General features: G+C 36.8%; 1 protein-coding gene across 1 annotated transcript in view; it reads left to right on the top strand.

The window, feature by feature from the left end:
- DSC3 (desmocollin 3) overlaps positions 1–19627 on the top strand; it is a 47597-nt gene that overhangs the window by 293 nt on the left and 27677 nt on the right. Inside the window, exons 2-6 of the mRNA XM_042961568.1 lie at positions 10709–10793; positions 12849–13048; positions 14716–14835; positions 17893–18048; positions 19361–19505. Of these exons, the coding sequence (XP_042817502.1) occupies positions 10709–10793; positions 12849–13048; positions 14716–14835; positions 17893–18048; positions 19361–19505 (706 nt within the window). The remainder of the gene's footprint in view (positions 1–10708; positions 10794–12848; positions 13049–14715; positions 14836–17892; positions 18049–19360; positions 19506–19627) is intronic.

Raw genomic sequence — 19627 nt, 5'->3', positions numbered from 1 at the left:
CTCTCCCGGGCGGTCGACGGTGCCTGGGATTCACGCCCTCCCCCTGGCTCCCCAGGCTAGGGACGAAGGTGGGGGGTGGGGGGTGGCACGTCTGTGTGGAGAGCGACGAACTGTACTTGGGCAGGTGTTTCAGGATCCCTGAGTGAGCGAAACACAGGTGTGAGATGGGGTTCAGGAGGCTGCCCCACCCCAGGCTTACCTGGGATGGGGACGTTAGTGACTGGAGGGGCTGGAACGGTGCCTCTGGGTCTCGGCGTGGAGTAAACTCTGAAAACCGGCTTCCAGATTCTGCCTCCGCTAAATGGAGCTCACCCCGGAGTCTCCTGGCCCGAGGCGAAGTGTGCCTGAGGCACGGGGGGCGTGGGAAGGCTGGATCCTGGCTGCGGTTGGGGTCGCGGTTGGTGATGCGGGGGAGGGGGGACTGTCGGGGTGGGCAGAGAGTGTAGAGTCCGGGTGGGTGGACTGGGGGGATAGGCGTGGGCTTGGGTGGTCCAGTGTCCAGCTCCGGGAAGGACTGCGCAAACCCAGAGTCCACCTTCGGGCCGTATGTGCCCCGGAAACCTGCCACCCAGGACCAGGTTCACCTGGATAGGAAGTTAGGCACAATTCTCTGAGAATTCAGGAGACACACGGCGAAGAAGCCGGAACTGTGTCGGCGCAATTACGTGCGGAGATTCAGACTAGACCAGGGTCGCGCTCAGGATGTGCTGTGGAAAGGAGCCGCGCGCGACCCCGCAAACCCGAATCCGAGCATGGGCCTGGGGTCGGATTCGGAGAGAACCTACCTAGCTGGGGAGTAGGTTGGCTGTGGCTACACGGATTCTTGCTGCTCCTCTGCCTTTGGGGCTAGTGGATCAAAGCTTTGTCTTCTCTTTGAATCAGCGAGTTATGAATATTGGGTTGGTATTTAAGATCTAAGTTAATTTATGGACAATGACTTGTACAAATGAGCGCGTCGCCTTGCAAGGCAGCTGTTCCAACAAAATGAGCTGACGAAATGACTCTTTACAAATAGGAACCGCTCTCAAAGTGTGATCTTTTGTAATAAATTTGAGTTTCCCAGTTTTGATGTTTAAAAGCGTGGGTTTAGTGTTGTGTGATTTTTCTGCGAAAGGGGTTAGAGAATGGGGAGAGGAAACTGCAAAGGTGCTGTGTTGCCAAGATTTCCCGTGTATTCCCCCAGGGGAGGGTGTGGAATTCAAGGAACTGTTGCGGTGCCCAGAACGGGGGCGGGGTGGGGGGTGTGCGGGTGTTGGGGTGTGGCAAGGCAAACGAGTGTGCGTTACTCTAAATGGAGATACCATCAGCTCTAGTATATGACATATTCGTTTAGGATTGCTTTAAAGAAGAATTTCCTAAAGTTTAGACTAAATGAGGAGACTTGAATACTGGAGAGTGTATATAGAATAATTTATTTCATCCAAAATCCCCAGTATACAGATACCTTGGATTTCTTCCCTGATGGGTAAATTAAGGTCTCTACTGACCATCTTCTGTTGTATTTCCTTTTGATTCATCGGACCGTCAACTTTTCAGTATAATATTAAAATCACAACACTTTTCCTTTTATAGATACCTTAACGGATCTCTCAAAAACAATTCCTTGTTTGAAGGGAGAGCGCTTCAAAGCAAGTCTTTAACACAAAACTGAGACTTTTAACAGGTTACCCTTTCCACTGAGCTGGCCCATAGGCTGAGGAATCTTCCCATTTGCACCCATCTCCATCTTTCACAGCCCTCTGTCCTCAGTACTCTCTAAACTGCCACAAAATACAACTCCTAATGGCCACCGCCACTCCCTCCCCCAGACACAAAGAAAAAGAAGAAAAGAAAAAGAAAAAGAAAAAAGGATCAGGGGTGGGGACTGGGGACTAGAAAATAAATATATCAGACCATCACTGGACTGTTGAAAGTGTAGTACCGAATGTCTCTTAAAATGTTTCTCCTGTGACTGTAACAAAAATTGAAAACGAATTTGCATGAGCTCAGCTCTCCTTCTGTCCCAATACAAATAATGGGACCCTTTCAAATATGCGTTTAATATTGTTCATCGCATCAAATCCACTTGGGGAATCGTTACTATTATATATTTTAAATAGTATGGACTTGGGCACAGTTAATCTATCATTTTCCTTCAAAAGGAATTAAAATAGCTTTTTTGTTCTAGCATAGCATACTTTTTCCCCTTGGAATATATGAATTCTGCCTGTAACCTATGCTGACAAATGGGTGTTCCAGCTTTTCAGATTTTATAGCGTTAATTAACAAGAATAATGTGACTGCTTTAGCAGACTTTTTGTTGTTCTTGTTGATAACATTTGATGTAGTAATCTTTTAAAAATAAGAGTACAATAATTTCTATTAGCTTTTGCATTAGTGACAAAAAGCCTCGGGCAAATAAAGGAAGTAAATGAGAAGTAGTCTATTTTAAAATCGTAATCCTAAGAAAGTCAAGTTTTGGTATATATTTAGTGGGTGCATTATCAGGTATCTTTTTTTTTTTTCTTAGAGAAAGAGAGCAAGCAGGGGAGGGGCAGAGAGAGGGAGAGTGAGAATACTAAGCAGACTCCAGTCCCAGAGCCCAGAGCGGGAGCCCTACACGGGGCTCAATCTCAAGACCATGAGTGAGATCATGACCTGAGCAGGAGTCCATCACTTAACCAGGTGGACCACCCAGCCACCCCTTAGCTACCTTTTTAAAAGCAGATTGTGGATGTTCATATTGAGATACAGCTAGATTCTGAAACACCTGCTGAATCACTAAATACATGTAAGCCTATGCACATTTTTTGGTCCTATTGTAATCCCCTTGGCAGTTTCCATTCCATATATGGAGTCTGTGGTTACCTGTGGTTCATCATGCTTTCCATTTAACTAGAATTCTTGTCTTACAAAGAGTTTGGTTAGAAAGAAATTTAATGGCATGACCTAAGTACCGAGAGTTACAGAGAGGTCAGTCTTAACGATTTACCTTTGAGCTGGTGAGAATTTGAAAGTAGTATTTCCATTTTGCAGATGGTAAATGCCTAGAGGAGAAATGACAAATTTAAAATTTCATAACTATTATGCTCAACTAAGAAGATCTCATTTACTTTTTGGACTTCCTATAAATTTCCATTCTTTGGCTTGTTTTTCCTCTGTTGAAAAAGGATGTCATTTTAGAAAGCCTCCCTGTGAATTCACTGTAAAACTGTCCACAGGAAAAGTAAAACAATCTCAGATAACCCCTCTCATTTTCACTCTCCTTTTGGCATTAATTTTCTTATCAAGATTTATTATTAGTATGATAGCTTTCTATCATACAATTAATAACATTTGGATGATACTGTAAAATGAAACAAAGTAATTATTTTTCCCAGACTACATGGAGGATAATATTATATTATCTTTTTTAAAACTCCATTTGCTACATTTTAATTTAAAGTTGTGCAGCTCTCAGCTTTATAAATGAGATATTTAAAGTTGACTTGGAGGATTTTCCATTAAAAGAGATTTTTTTGAACTCAAATAGTCAATCCATAATTCGTTAATCTTTTTTTAAAGCTATTTATTTTGAGAGAGACTGACAGAGTGTGAGGGGAGAGGGACAGAGAGAGAGGAGAGAGAGAATCCCAAGCAGGCTCTGCGAGGTCAGTGCGTAGAGCCCAAAGCAGGGCTGGAACTCACAAAACCGTGAGATCATGACCTGAGCCAATTCAAGTGTCGGACACTTAACTGACTGAGCCACCCAAGCACCCCAATAACTCATTAATCTTAAAATTATTTTTGGATGTTGCATTTTTTAATTGGGCATTCTTCCATACAAAATTTATTTTTAAATTAACTTTAAAGGTCATTAATTCATCATTGATAATCTAATGGTGCCTTTACATTTTTAATTTTATATTCAATAATATGTCCAATCTCCACAAATATAGTATCAAATTATTTTATAGTTTAAGAAGCATGACATAACTTAAATTTATATATGAATATTATCCCTTTCAAAAATTATATTAATGAATTAATTGTGCATTATTTCTAATGATGTCCTATATAGCAATGAAAATGAATGAACCTCTCTGTATGTTCAGCATGGATAAATTTCACAAACATAATTTGAGCAATGAAATCAAGTAGCATATAATTAGCATATGGCTGCATATACGTAAAAGCTAAAAATTGGCAAAATAAAATTATCTTCTTTAAAGACACATATACATAGGGGTGCCTGGGTGGCTCAGTCGGTTGAGCGGTTGACTTTGGCTCAGGTCATGATCTCACGGTTTGTGAGTTCGAGCCCCGCGTCCGGCTCTGTGCTGACAGCTCGGAGCCTGGGGCCTGCTTCAGATTCTGTGTCTCCCTCTCTCTGACCCTCCCCCATTTATGCTCTGTCTCTTTCTGTCTCAAAAATAAATAAACGTTAAAAAAAAAAAAAAAAAAAAGACACATAAACATGGGATAAAATTAAGCAGAGGCAGGAAAGTAAATGATTAACACAAAAATCATCCACTAGTGATTACCTGAGTTTTAGGGGTGTGGGAGGGAAGAAAATGCTACTGAGGAGCGATATATAGAAACATTGAAAATAATAGTAATATTTTATTTCTTAACTTTGAAGGTGAGTGCCCTAGTGTTCATCTTATTGTTTCTTAAAACACACATGTACGCTATATGTGTATGTAAGTATGTGTGTGTGTGTGTGTGTGTATATATATATATGTATATATATATATATACATATATAGTCTTTTGTATGTATACTTTGTCTTACAAAGAACATTAAAAAAAGAAACAAGCAATAGAGATCAACAAAACCAAAAGCTATTCTTTGAAAGTAAACACAAATGCTACTATGATTGGGCAAGTAAACAATAGAGAAGACAAAGATAAAGCAATATTAGGAATAAAAGGAGGTACAGTCATGGAGAAGACAGATGTTTTAGACAAACAGATAGTAATATTAATGTATTATTTCAATTAATTTGAAAATACAGACAAAATGAGCAATTTCCTACAAAATACAAATTACCAACATTGGCTCAAAGAGGTATACAAAACTTAAATAGACTTAAAACCATTAAAGATATTGAATTAAAAGCTAAATGTCTTCACACACAGACACCTTCATATATTCATCAATATATATTCATCAATATATTCATCAAGTCCAGGCTTGTGGTAGGTGAATTCTTCCATAATTATATGGAATGGATAATCTCTATCTTATGTAAATTGTTTCAAAGGACGGAAAAAAGTGGAACTGTCTTTAACTCATTTAGTAAGGATTTATGATATTGAAAAATAGTAGCCTGATCTCACTTATGAACATATATTTGAAGTACTAAAATAGATACCAACAAGCCAAACCAATAACATATTTGAAAAGTTAGCATGTCCATGCAAGATTTGTCTCAGGAATGGAAAAAATGGTTTCACATTAGAAAATCTATTATTGTAGTTTAACATAGTAATATATTCAGAGAGAAAAATTATTATGTTTCAAACTAAGCAAGAAATTATTTTTATTGCTATAAAATATTCTTAGTAGACTAGGAGTGTAGGGGAATGTACTTTATTTTTTTAACATACTGAAGCATACCTAACAATACTTAATGATTGAAAAAAAGAGAAAGGAAGAAAGAAAAAATGGAAAAGAGGACAGGATAGGAAAGGAAAGGAAAGGACAGGAAAAGAGGAGGCAGGAGGGAGGGAGGGAGGGAGGAAGGAAGGAAGGAAGGAAGGAAGGAAGGAAGGAAACTCATAATGAATGGTGAAATGGTAAATGTGTCATCTTTAAAGTTAGAAACAAATCCACAATGGTCACTATAGCTGTCCCTATTCAGCAGCTACTGGAGGTCCTAACGAGGACATACATGAGATAAAATATGTAACAGCAATAGGAAAAGAGGTTAAGGATTTAAGGAAGAAATCTGCCATTTTGCCAGCTATAGGATTAGCTACATGTGAAATCCTACACTTCTTCAACAAACTACTGAGAAGTAGTAAAAGTAAGCAAGGACTAGTAAAAGCAAGCAAGCAAACCCTAGAAAGGGTTTTCATGGACTTGGTCAGCTGGTCATAAGAATTTTTTGAAAGAGTAGAAGGCTAAAAAAACAAACAGACAACAAACATAATTTAAAGGAAGATAATAAGGATTGGGTCACCATAACAAATACTGCAATCTATAATAAAGCTATGTTAATTAAAACTATATAGTGTTGGTGTAGAGATAAACTCTGATGAAATAATGCAGAGTCCTGAAATAGATTCTATAATTGGGGTCCATGCATATGATATATGCAGCAGTATCGTTATTAGTTAAGAAGGGAAGAACTACTCAATGATGGTTCTAGATAGTTGGCTATCCATATGGCAAAGGACAAGATTAGATATCTACAGTGCATCACACACAAAATAATTCCAGATGAGTAAAAGATTTAAAAGTTGGAAGTAACTTTAAAATTTTTGTAAATAAATATCAGATAGTGTGTTTATGATAGGGCAGAGGGGAGATATTAATATACAAAAGTATTAACTGGAGGAAAGTTTTAATGAAACTGACTACTTTAAAAAACTAAAGGAAATACTTAATAAATTTGACTACTTTCAAAGTGAAGCACTGATTATCAAAAGATACCACTAAAAGATTAAAAAAGCAAACCACCTAAGCCTACAAGTAAAATCTGATTTAAAAAAGACAAACAATACAAAAATGACTAAATGAGAGCAACCGATGATTTACAGGAGGTAAATGACAAATTAACACAAGAAGTGATGTTCAGTCTCACTAGAAATTAAGAAAATGCACATTAAAGCATCAGCTGTAAGATTGGCAACAGTTAGAAAAGTCAAGTATAATGAATTGGAGTAGAGGATATGAGAAATAGAGGTATCTAATACTCTGGGGGACATGAAATAAATTTATGTTAGTACACTGGACAACAAGTTGGCAGTAGTTATTGGAATTGGAGATCGTCATGTGTCTCTATTGCAGGTATGCATCTCAATATCTTGCACCTGTAAGGCTGTTTACTGTAGTGTCATTTGTAATAGAGAAAGTAGGAAACAAGAATATAATCTAAATGGCCTTCATAGGAGAATGAGAAAAATAAACTGTGGTATATTCACAGAAAAATCTTACACTTGATCTTAGCCAAAAGGCCGAGAAGCGATTCACAGAAAAATCTTAAATGTATTGTTGAGTGAAAAATACAAGTTGTAAAAGGACGCATGAAGACACAAGCTGTGCACAGTATCAGCTTATACTTTATAGGCACATGCGTCTATAATAAAAGTACAAAAGCCTACAAGGGAAGTATAAATGCCAACTTAGAAGAAACTATTCCTTGAAGAAGAGGAAGGAAATGGAATAGAGCATAGCCACATCTGTACATTTTAATTAAAAAAATGAAATGAAGGAGTGCCTGGCTGGCTCAGTTAGAAGAGCATGAGACTCTTGATCTTGGATTGTGAGTTCAAACCCCACGTTGGGTGTAGAGGTTATTGAAACAAAATAAATAAACTTATGAAAAATGAAGCAAAAATTGCAAAATATTAATTTGAAAATCTGAAAATGTACATGCATATTTATTTTAGTATGTTCTATTTGATTTAAACATTTCATATTTATCTTCAAGTATTTTTTTTAAACAGTTGTGATTAAAACGTATTGAACATGGCTTTCTATTGATATTCAGAAATACCAACTATAGAGCTAAAACTTATTTGGACCAATGGGTACATTATTAAATAAAACCATTTTTCACCCGTGGCGACAACTATATTCTTAGAGACAATTCAGTTGAATTGTTTTTAAGAACAAATAACTTATTACTTTATTGTAACAGCAGTATGATTATGACTTTCTGAAAATGACTTTTTTGATTACTATATTTAAAATAAACAATACTATTACATATTGACTCTATTTTTGAGTTGTTTTCCTCAAGTAGATAAATGTAGATAGATCTATCATTGATAGATCTTACATTGCAGTAATATTTAGAGCACATATTAGCATAAGATTTGATTATGCATATATGCATATGTGTATACAGTTTGTTACCACCATGTTTTAAAATCTTTTAATTTTATGAAGGAACTTGTTTTATATTTGATTATATCAGAAATGAAATACATTTTTGTGGTTATTATCCAGTTTTGTTTTGCTAAAGCTACTTACATGAATTTGTAAATTTGGGATACTGCTCACTGCCGATTTGTAGAGGTGGGCGTGGAAAGAGTGATTTTTATGGTTTTTATATCATTTTTTAAAACTGCTTTTTCAAGATAATAATGTATATTCCATAAAACTCACCTATGCTGTGTGCAGCTCACTACAATTTAGCAAACTTAGAGAATGCACAATCATTACCACAATCTAATTTTAGAACATTTCTATCATCTTAAAAAGAAGTCTCATGCTCATTTATAGCCACTCCCCAATCCTACCCCCAGTCCTAGGCAACTAATCTAGTCTGTTTCTGTATATTTGCCTCTTTTGGACGTTTTTATAAGTGAAATCATACAGTATGTGCTCTTTTGTGTCATTTCTTTCACTGAGCATAATGTTTTTTTAGGTTTATCCATATTGGTATCGTAGCATTACACCAGCTCCTTGTCTCTTTTTATGGCTGAATGGTATTCCATTTGAATGTATCACATTTTGTCTATTCATTCATAACCTAATGGACATGTGGGTTGTTTCCACTTTTTTTTGTTATTGTAAGTAATGTTGCTGTGAATATTCATATACAAGTTTTTCCATGGACATAGGTTTTTATTTCTTAAGGGTAGGAGTGAAATTGCTGGATTATATGTTGTATATGATTAACTTTTTTTAAGAAACTTCCAAACTGTGTTCCAAATTTGCCACACCATTTTATGTTTCCACCAGCAATGCATGAGGGTTCCAGTTTTTCTACATCCTTGGCAACACTTGTAATTTTCTGTCTTGTTTATTTTAGCCATCCTCATGGGTATCTCACTGTGGTTTGCATGACTGTAGTGCCTAAGGATGTTGGGCATCTTTTCATTCGCTCATTGGCTGTTTATACATCTTTGGATAAAATCTGTTCAAACCCTTTGCCCATTTTTTATGTTGTTTGTCTTTTTATTATTGAATTGTAAACTTTTTTTTTTATTTTTTGATATAAGTCCTTTATTGCTATGTGATTAGAAAATATTTTCTCCCATTCTCTAGGTTGTAATTTCACTTTCTATATGGTATCTTTTGAGAAGCAAAAGTTTTAAATTTGATTAAGTCCTATTAATTGCTCTTTTACCATTTGTGCTTTTGGTGTTATAAGATATCATTGCCTAACCTAAGATCATTAAGATTTGTTTTTTAGTTTTCTTCAACAGTTTTAGTTCTTTAGGTCTGTGATCCACTTTGAATTAATTTTACACATGGTATGAGGTAGGGGTTCAAATTCATTTTCTTAATGAGGATATTTAATGATCTCAACACCATTTGTTGAAAAGACTGCTTCTTTCCCTTGAACTTATTGAAACCTTTGCCAAAAATTGGCTAACCACAAAGGTACAGGCTAAGTTATGGGATTTCAGTTCTGTCCTATTTGTCTCTACACTTACCTTTATGCTAGTACCACTCTGCCTTGATGATTGTATCTTTGTAGTAAATTCTGAAAATGGGAAATGTGAGTCCTACAACTTTGTTGTTTTCAAATTTATTTGGGTCTTTGGGTCCCTTGCATTTCTACAGGGATTAATTTTTAATTTTTGGAAAAATACTTTTGAGATTTTAATAAGGATTGCATTGAATCTGTTTGGTGAATTGTGGAAATATATCTTCTGATCCATGAAGATGGAACACCTGTTGTGAAAGGAAGTGGTTGCTTACTTCTGTTTCCAGAGTTTTATATTGCTAGTGTATAGGAATGTAATTGACTTCTGTATGTTGATCTTGTATCTTGCAATCTTACTGAACTCATTTATGATTTTTGATAGTTTTTTTTAGTGGATTCTTTGGGATTTTCTATGTACAAGATCACATCATCTGCAAATAGAGACTATTTTTCTTCTTCCTTCCCAATCGAGATGCCTTTAATTTATGTGTGCATGTGCACATGTGCAATTACCCAGTCTAGAAGTTTCCATATAATGTTGAATAGCAGTGGTGAGAAAGGACATCATTGTCTTGTTCCTGATGTCAAAGGAAAGCATCCAGTCTTTTTTATTAAGTATGATATTGGTTCTAAGTTTTCCATAGATGCCCTTTATCATGTTGAGCGAATTTCTTTTTAGTCCTAGTTTGTTGAGGACTCTTAATGGTAAATAGAAGTTGGGTTTTGTCAGTTGCTTGCATCTATTGAGATAATCATGTGCTTTTATTCTTTTTTTGTAAACAACTTTATTGAGTTAAGATTGACATACAAAAAGCTGTACAGGTTTACATATACAATTTGATGAGTTTGGAGATAAGTATACATCTGTCAAATCATCACCACAGTCTTTGGCATAAATATATCCATCATTTCTAAAAGTTTCCTCTCACCCTCTTTATTTCTATTATTTTTTTATGACAGAGCTCTGAACATAAAATCTATTCTTTTAGCAAAAATTTTAAGTACATAATATGATACAGTTAACTATGATACAGTTACAGTTAACAGTGGATCTCTAGGACTTATTTTTCTTGTTTATTTGAAACCTTATTCTTTATTCTATACTGTATTAATGTGACTTTTTTTTTTTTTAATTCTAGGTCTTCAGTTTTGCCTGTGAAGCCTGCAAAAAGGTGACATTTAATATACCTTCCAAACTAGAGGCAGACAAAATAGTTGGCAGAGGTGAGACATTTCAAAACAAGTGGTTTTAAAACAGAAATTTAGTTTCGTTATGCTGAAAAGAGCATGTTATCCAACCTTTGCCTTTTGGGTTTAGCCTTAATCTATTTATATTTAGATACAATTCAAGATGGTTTGAAATATATATTCTGTTTTTTATAATTCCATGGAATTCTGTGGTTGATTCTAGTGCAAATGTTCTAATCCACGTTTTTGCAGTAATTTATGTTTTAACAGTTTAGAGATTACATGAAGAGTTAAATGTAGAATGTAGCCCTTTCATTACCCTAGGATTCTAAGCATTGGAGAAATATTGATAAGTAGCTGAGAAAATCAGAGCAGTATTTTTATCAATGCTAGAGCTGCCTTGAGGCACACCACAAGATGAGCCATTCCTTTCAAAACTGAACTTCATCAGCCATTTTCACATGGAGAATTTGGGGAACCTCAAACCTTCCCAACAGCTGGGAAGCTCTGCCCAGGTGGACTTGCCATGTGGTATAGGAATATTAGAAGAAAGTATCATGGTTGTTGTTTTGTTTGTTTTTGTTTTTGTTTTTGTGGTTTTTTTTAGAGCTATAGCTTGTCCCAAAGATACCAAATTTACTTTTTCAGCAAAGTGTCTCATTTGTGGTTAAGTGCCTCACTTAATTTTTATTAAGTAAATGTCACTTTCATTCCTAAGAAAAGGAAGAAGAAAAAGGGTGTAAAAGAGAGGTCAGGGGTGTTCCTTTGAGGGGATAGACCAGAAGTTATTTTGCCAAAAATGTGAAGAGAGAAATATGTCATCATTACTAAAGATGTTCACTTCTTTTTGATTACATGTTTCCATCTGTGACAGATTTGGATTAAAGTGAAAACACTTTACCTGAGTAACATAGGAATCCTATGAGAAGTTATTCCTTAAGTGAACATTAATGTATCAGTTTGGTTGTTGTTAAACCGGATAGTTGAAGAATGAGATGGATTTGATATTTCTGACCGAAGTTTTAAACTACTTACATTGATATTTATATTTTATTACTTTTTTACCTGGGAAAACTCCCAGGGAGAGGAGACGTGCATGCGGGGTTTCAGTGGGGAGCCCTGGAAAGCTCGGAATAGGAACACGAAGAGAACTAAGGGCAGAAGGGGAGCCGGTGGCTTGGGGGAGGCATGTAACAAAAAAGTGCCAGTGGGAAGAATTCAAAGAGACTTTTCTGGGGCTCCTGGCTGGCTCAGTTGGTGAAGCATGCGACTCTTGATCTTGGGGTGGGGGTTCGAGCTCCATGTTGGGTGTAGAGATTACTTAAAAATAAAATCTAAAAAAAAAACAAAGATAGACTTTTCTTCCTTGACTATTTGCTAAATTCATACCGTCTGTTACTCTTTGGGATCATGTGTACAACATCTGGCTGAAGACAGGTGTATCTTAAAAGACTCAGACTGTGGTGTTGAGGAAAACTTTTCTGTTTGTTTATTCAGCTGTGTGTGTTTATTCAGCTGTGTGTGGGGGCGTTATATCTCGGCTTCTTCGTGATTGCCACACACACTCCTCTTTAATAGATCATTTTTATAAGTCTTTTAGAAGCACATAAAGGTTGAAAAACACTTTCATGCCTGTATACAATTGAGTTGTTTTTTTAATTAAAAATTTTTTTTCTAACTTTTAATTATTTTTGGGAGACAGAGAGAGACAAAGCATGAATGAGGGAGGAGCAGAGAGGGGGGAGAGATAGAATCCAAACAGGCTCCAGGCTCTAAGCTGTCGGCACAGAGCTTGCTGCAGGGCTTGAACCCATGAACTGTGAGATCATGACCTGAGCTGAAGTCGGATGCCCAACCAACTGAGCCACCCAGGTGCCCAAGAATTCCTTTTTAACTGAAAGAAAAGTATCATTTTTTATACATGTGAAGAAAACTAGTTAAGATATTTGGTAAATGCAGAGTGATTGATTTATTTCATTCTACTTCATGATTCTGAAGAAAATGTATACATTATCTTAACATGTCCTTTTTTTTTTTTTTTTTTCTTTTGCATGTGTTTCTACTTTACAACTTGGAAACTTTTGCTTGCAGTTAATTTGAAAGAGTGCCTCAGGTCTGCAGACCTCATCCGGTCAGGTGACCCTGATTTCAGAGTTCTAGATGATGGATCAGTATACACAACTAGCACCGTGGTGTTGTCTGATGAGAAAAGATCATTCACCATATGGCTTTCTGACTCCAGGACACAGGCACAGAAAGAGATTAAGGTGCTCCTGGAACATCAGAAGAAGGTATTCAAAACACGTTGATATTTTCAGGCGTGCTTTTCTTTTCATTTAAATATTTCATTAAAAATTGCAAAGAGGACAAAAAGATAATTGGGTTTTTAATCCTCCTCTTCTCCTTTCCCTTCAGTTTGCTTTCTCTCCCTCCCTCTCTTTCTTCCCCCCTTTTCCCCACCAACACAGGCTGAACATTGGCTTTGGGTTTGGCCTTGTGAAATCTACATGGCATCTCCTTTGGGAAGGCTTCTTCTACTTCTAAAGTCCAACTAATTGCCTTCATGCGTCCCTGTCTGTCAGTTTGGTTGCCCCTCTTTTATAAGCATTTGGGATTTTTTATTTGTGTAAACAATTTGTCTGTAGTTGTTGAGGGCACAAATTGATCCTTTTTCTGCTTATGGTCTCAGTAATACCTAATTCCCGAGTCAATAGGTGTGTGTTAAATTCACGTTAGGCACAGAGGTTCCCCGTGAATAAGAGGTTGATTTCAAGTGTCACAGTGATTCTGGTGTTAAAATAGGATGGAAATCCTGAAGTGTGTAGGTATGAATAAAAGTATACGTGGCATGGTATTGGCAGTTCTAGAATCCACATCATGAGAAACATCATTGTGAAAGCAGTCACAAAAAAGATTAAAGGTTTAGAGTGGATTACAGTGAATCCGTCTTAAGTGTATTAATGATAAAATTAATTTAAATGACTCTTTAGCACATCAATAAATCTTTAATAAAATTATTTATGTATTAATTCTCAGGAAATAAATTTCTTCCTTGCAACACCATGAAATGAAATAGAAATCACTAAAAAGTCCCATCCAACTTTTTGCAGTGATGGAAATGTTCCGTAATCGGCATGGCCTGATCTAGTAGCCCAATATTAATGGCTACTGAGCACTCGGCATGTGGCTAGTGCCACTGAAGGATGGAATTTTACATTTTATTTAATTATAATCAATTTAAATTTAAATACAGTAAAACCGTGGTTTGTGACTATAATTCGTTCCAGAAACATGCTTGTAATCCGAAGCATTTGTATATCAAAGGAAATTTCAAGAACCATTGGCTCAGTTATGATCATGTGACGTTCGATGTCACATACTACTTGTATTGCAAGACATCGCTCATTTATCAAATTAAAATTTATTAGAAATGTTTGCTCGTCTTGCAACCCTCTCGGAACAAGTTACTTACTTGCAATCCAAGGTCTTGCTGTAGTCAGCCTATGGCTAGAGCTACCATATTGGAGAGTACAGATGGGAGTGATAAGGCAATGAAGAGCATGCATTTTCTTGCTCTGGTTCTTCTGAGACTGTGAGGTTTTAGCAGAAAGAACAGGTAAGGGCCATCTATAGATTGTTATAAAGAGAATGTGTTCACTATGTGTATTTGGGAAAGAAGGAAAACTAAGAGTGCACTGATGATTTTCCTAACCTTGAAAGTATGGTCAGTGTTAGAAAGATATACAAAATGAAATTCTTCAGTTTATGAAACCTTTAAAATGTGGATGCATTCTTTCTTACCCACCTAATGCAAAAAGGCCTTAAAAAATACTTTAAAAAACTCCTGAGACTGAGCCTCCAGGGAGGCATTAGGTTTAGGGACCGGCTACTCATTTGTAACAACGTCGTCATTGGCTGTGGTACTTTTATTTATCTAATTTCCTTTCTCTAAATTCAGGTGCTGAGGAAAAGACATGCTAAAGAAGCCGTTCTCAGGCGTTCCAAGAGGAGATGGGCCCCTATTCCCTGTTCAATGCAAGAGAATTCACTGGGCCCCTTCCCTTTGTTTCTTCAACAAGTAGGTTTTACATTCTTTCTGATTGGGAAGGTTTTGATTCCAGAGCCTGTTTTGTTCAGGCTTCACAACTCTTTAGACATTTAAATAAGCAGATTTGATTGAAGATTTTCATGAAGTATAATAAAAGTGGGTAAAATGAGAAAATCACTAAAAAACTAAGAATAATATGAGAGAGAATGCAGCCACTAAAAGATCTTTATTAGTTTTTTCATTCGTTTAGCAGCTACTTCTTGAGCACCTACTATGTCCCATGGAAGGTATTGCTGTAAGTATGACACTAGAAATAAATTTAGTCATACCCTTGCTCTCCTGTAGGCTATTCTAGTGAGGAAGAAGGGTAGGCAGGTGGTTACAATACTGAGTGATAGGTGCTTTGGTAGAGATGGTTTGGGTGATCTGAGAATTCATGGGGTCAGCACCGAGTCCTGAGATGAAATGTGGTACAAATCAAGGAAAGACTTAGAGGAGGAGACAGCAGAGGGTGGACCTGAAGGATGAAAACATTGTGCAAATAAATAATTGTGGAGAAGACGAGCTCGTTGGAGGAGTCCTCCTACTTATGATGGGGCTGGAGCAGGGAGATGAGGCAGAGGACACAGGTAGACATTAAACCATAATGGACCGTGTGTGTCCTGTTAGGGAGTTCAACTTTTTCCTAAAAACAAGGAGAAGTTTTTAATCAGGTCAAGTTTACTTTTCATAAAGATCTACATGGAACACATACAACGAAAGCCGTTGCTGAAGTAGGGCTGTGGCCTGGTGCTTGCTTTTTTCTGTTATTGTGGCTGATGTTTCATTCCAGCGGTGGGACCTGTGTCCTATTTGTTGATGTTTTTAACTGTCTTTCCAGTGTCTTTCGCACTTTTTCAAAAATTCTATTCATCGCTAGACCTTATTTTTCCTTTTCAAAAATATATATATATATATTTAATATTTATTTATTTTTGAGTGAGAAAGAGCACAAGAGGGGTAGAGGGGCAGAGGGAGAGAGAGAATCCCAGGGAGGCTCTGTGCTGTCAGCACAGAGCCCAATGCAGCGCTCAGTCCCACGAACCATGAGATCATTATCTGAGCCAAAATCAAGAGTCAGACATTTAACTGATTAAACCACCCAGCCACCCCTCAAATTTTGTATTTTAAGCACTGATGAAGCATATTAAGACATGATTTCTGATTACCAAAGTTATACTTATCATAGCTGATTTTAGCCTTTGCATCGCTAATCTTGTCACCACTTCTCAGTCCTCATTTCCTTGACATGTGTACATTTGCCATAGCTGACCCTTCCCTCTTCCTCCAAATACTTTATTCACTTGGCTTCTAGAACACCACTCATCTGGTTGTCCATTTACCTCCCTGGCCACTCTTTCATACTATGTTTTGCTAGTTTTTCCTCATTCCCATGTTTCCTCTTCTGTGAACTTTGGAGAGCTCCAGGCTCGACCCACGAACCTTGTCTCTTGTTTCTTTATATTCACTGCCTTGATAATCTCATCCAGTCTTGTAGCTTTGAGTACTGTTATCTATTGGAGACTTAAGACTTCATATTTCTAGGACAGACTGCCTAATTGCGATTTCTACTTGAAAGCTTAACGGATATTTCAAACTTAACATATGCAGAAAACAAAAAATGTGTGTTTTCTCCTAAAAACATCCAACCGTCTCAGTTAATGACACCTCATTCTTTCAGTTGTTAGGGCATCAGAGTCGGTTTGGTAAGGTTTTAGTTGTAGAGAACATACGTCTCTCTAAGTAGTTAACAGAGAGTGATTTATTACAGCACATAAGCCATTTATAGAATTGTGGCGGGGACTGAAGAAACAAACTTTAGGTTGAACTTTCAGGAATGAGTCTCCAAGCTACACTGCAGAATCCACAACCAAGGGACATGCTGTTTCCTCCATGATGGGGTAGCAAATAATTCAGGAACCAAAATGTCACTAAGTGGCTTATGCATGACAGATTTATTTATTTGATGTGAAAGTATGATCTGGTAGAGATATTTAATGTAAAAAAATCACCAGGGACCTAGGCATTTTTTTTTTTTTTTAGTTTGACCATCTCTGCAGGTTCAAGAGAGTGCATCATTGTGTATCCACATGGGGGGACCCATTCCTTCACTTTCTAGGCACAGTCTAGACCTTGCATATATAATTTTTGGTTATATCTCATTGACGTGATCTTTTCATGTGGCCACACCTAATTGTAAGGGAGCCTGGGAAGTGTCTTTCTTTTGGGCAATCTTGCACTCAGCTATAAATTCTAACACAAAGGAACATGGGCAGAATAGATATTAGGGGATGTCAGCACCCTCTGACATAGTGTCATCTTCACGCTACACGTCCAACCCATTGACAAATCCTGTTGGCTGTACCTTCAAATTATATGCAGAATCTAAGCACTTCTCACCATCTCTACTGCTACATGCTGTCTAACAAACCATCATTACTCCCATGAATTCTTACAGTAACCAAGTGGTCTTCCTACTTCTTTGCTTACCTACCCACCCACCCCCATTTAGTCCTAAAAAAACACCAAGTATTATCTTTTTAAAATATAACTTACACAATATCACTCTTGTCTAAAGTTTCCAATGGCTTTCCACCTGTTTGTAGGGAAGAGTCAACAGCATTGAAATCCCTGATATGATGTGGCCTTATCTCCTACTTCTTGCTGACTACTGGCTTTCCCTGCTGCAGTCACAGTGGCCTCTTTGCTACACCTTGAACACTCCAGACACAACCCTCACCTTTGTTATTCATGTTTCCTCTGCCAGGAAGAGTCTTCCTTGTATAGGTTATGGTTTATTGTTTTTAATTAGATTTTCTTTGGTTACTCTTTATGTTGAACATTATTTTCATTAAATTGAGCAGTTTAAAAAATCTTTTACCAAATGCTTCTTACTGTTTTGTGCATCGATGAAATGATAAATGTGATTATTATTTTCCCAAAGCGTATTTAATATAAAAAGATATAAATGCATAAGCTACATAAAAAAGATAGCATTTTAACAGATTTTGATTTAAAATTTTTACATCTGTGTTTTTTTCCTCTTAGGTTCAATCTGATGCAGCACAGAACTATACCATTTTCTACTCAATAAGTGGGCATGGAGTTGACCAAGAACCTTTAAATTTGTTTTTCATAGAAAGAGACACTGGAAATCTGTATTGTACCCGACCTGTGGATCGTGAAGAATATGAAGTTTTTGATGTAGGAGTTTTATTGATATGCATGATTTTAAATGATTAAACTGTGTTTCTTCTGATACCCTATGGACTCTTTTCTGTCTTCCTTCATTCTCTTCTTAGAGTCAAAAGAAATAAGTTGTGCAGTATTTTGGAATATTTGATTTGCTCTTTATCTTAACTTCTGTTAGGTAAGCCTAAAATGAGCAAAGAGGTTTAGTTGTATTTGGATGTATATTCCAGTATATTTCCAAGAGTTGGTTTTGTTTATGAGGTGCTTTCTCTCTCTGCTCATGCTACATTTTCCTCTCTCCAGGACGTGGCCACAGTTGATTAGAAGGGTCTTCTCTCCTCCTCCTCCTCCTCCTCCTCCTCCTCCTCCTCCTCCTCCTCCTCCTTCCTCTTCTTCTTCTTCTTTTTCTTCTTTTCGTTTTCTTTTTTTTCCTTCCTTCCATTTGTGTGATTCTCTGACCATGTCTGGGAACTAGATAAGGGAGCAAAAGTGGGAGACCAAATCCAAACAAGGTTAATAAGCCAGTCTTCTGATATTGATGAGCTTACAATCAATGGAGAATAACTCAGACAATTTTCAGTGTAATATGGTAAATTGTATGAGGTCATGTGGTTATCCCTGTGGTGCAGGGGGGAATGTTCCTCCATAGGAAAGAGGGATTCTCTTCCTAGAAGAAGGAAGAGATGCTCGTAAGCAAATATGACTGAGGTCCACCACATGACATTTCTTTGCTTTTGGTTAGAAAATTTTTAACTCGGTGTTATAATCACATGTTGAATAGAAATACATTGTATTTGATATTACATTGCCCTTCGATTACTTAGCAATGTGGAAACTGGTAAATGCATTTTGTCAGAAAAACTCTTATAAATATGTGATTTATGAAGTAAAACAATAAAAGGGCTTTGCTAGTTACAAATGGAAAAATCATGGTATTATTTAGATGATGTAGAGTAGGGATTTTTCTGTTTGCAGTGAGTTTAATTGTTGTCCCCAGTATAACTTTCTGATTATGGATAGAATATGGATTATGGATAGAATAAGACTATAATCTGAGTCTAATGGACAGAATTATCTCTGACTTGGCTGTACTATGGGGTTTTATTCAAAGTGTAGCCCTTTCTACTAAATATTGGATGCTCTTTACTGTACTTAAAGTGTTTTCCATTCGATGCTTGGGTGATTAAAAAAGAATTGAGTAGAAGTTTTTAGTGGTTTGTTATCGAAAAGATTTGCAAAGAAGGTAGCAGGTAAAGCATAGTGTTCTCTCTTGCTAGAATCTTGTATTAATGGACTATTGATATTGTTTTTTCCTGTTTTACAGTTGATTGCCTATGCCTCAACTGCAGATGGGTATTCAGCAGACATGCCTCTTCCACTGCCCATCAGAGTGGAGGATGAAAATGACAACCACCCTATTTTCACAGAAGCTATTTATAATTTTGAAGTTCCAGAAAGTAGCAGACTTGGTAAGATAACTTTTTTAAATTGAACTTTCTTGCATATGGCTTCTTTTGCCATTTGTATTTTTTTCTTTTAGGAACTGTATGTGCATTTCCTTTGCTCTTATGTTCCTTGGTGTTTATCTTGC

Source organism: Panthera tigris, chromosome D3 (assembly GCF_018350195.1).
Source record: "Panthera tigris isolate Pti1 chromosome D3, P.tigris_Pti1_mat1.1, whole genome shotgun sequence".
Taxonomy (NCBI): Eukaryota; Metazoa; Chordata; class Mammalia; order Carnivora; family Felidae; genus Panthera; species Panthera tigris.
Note: the sequence above shows the minus strand (reverse complement) of the source record. Positions and strands in the feature narration are given on the sequence as shown.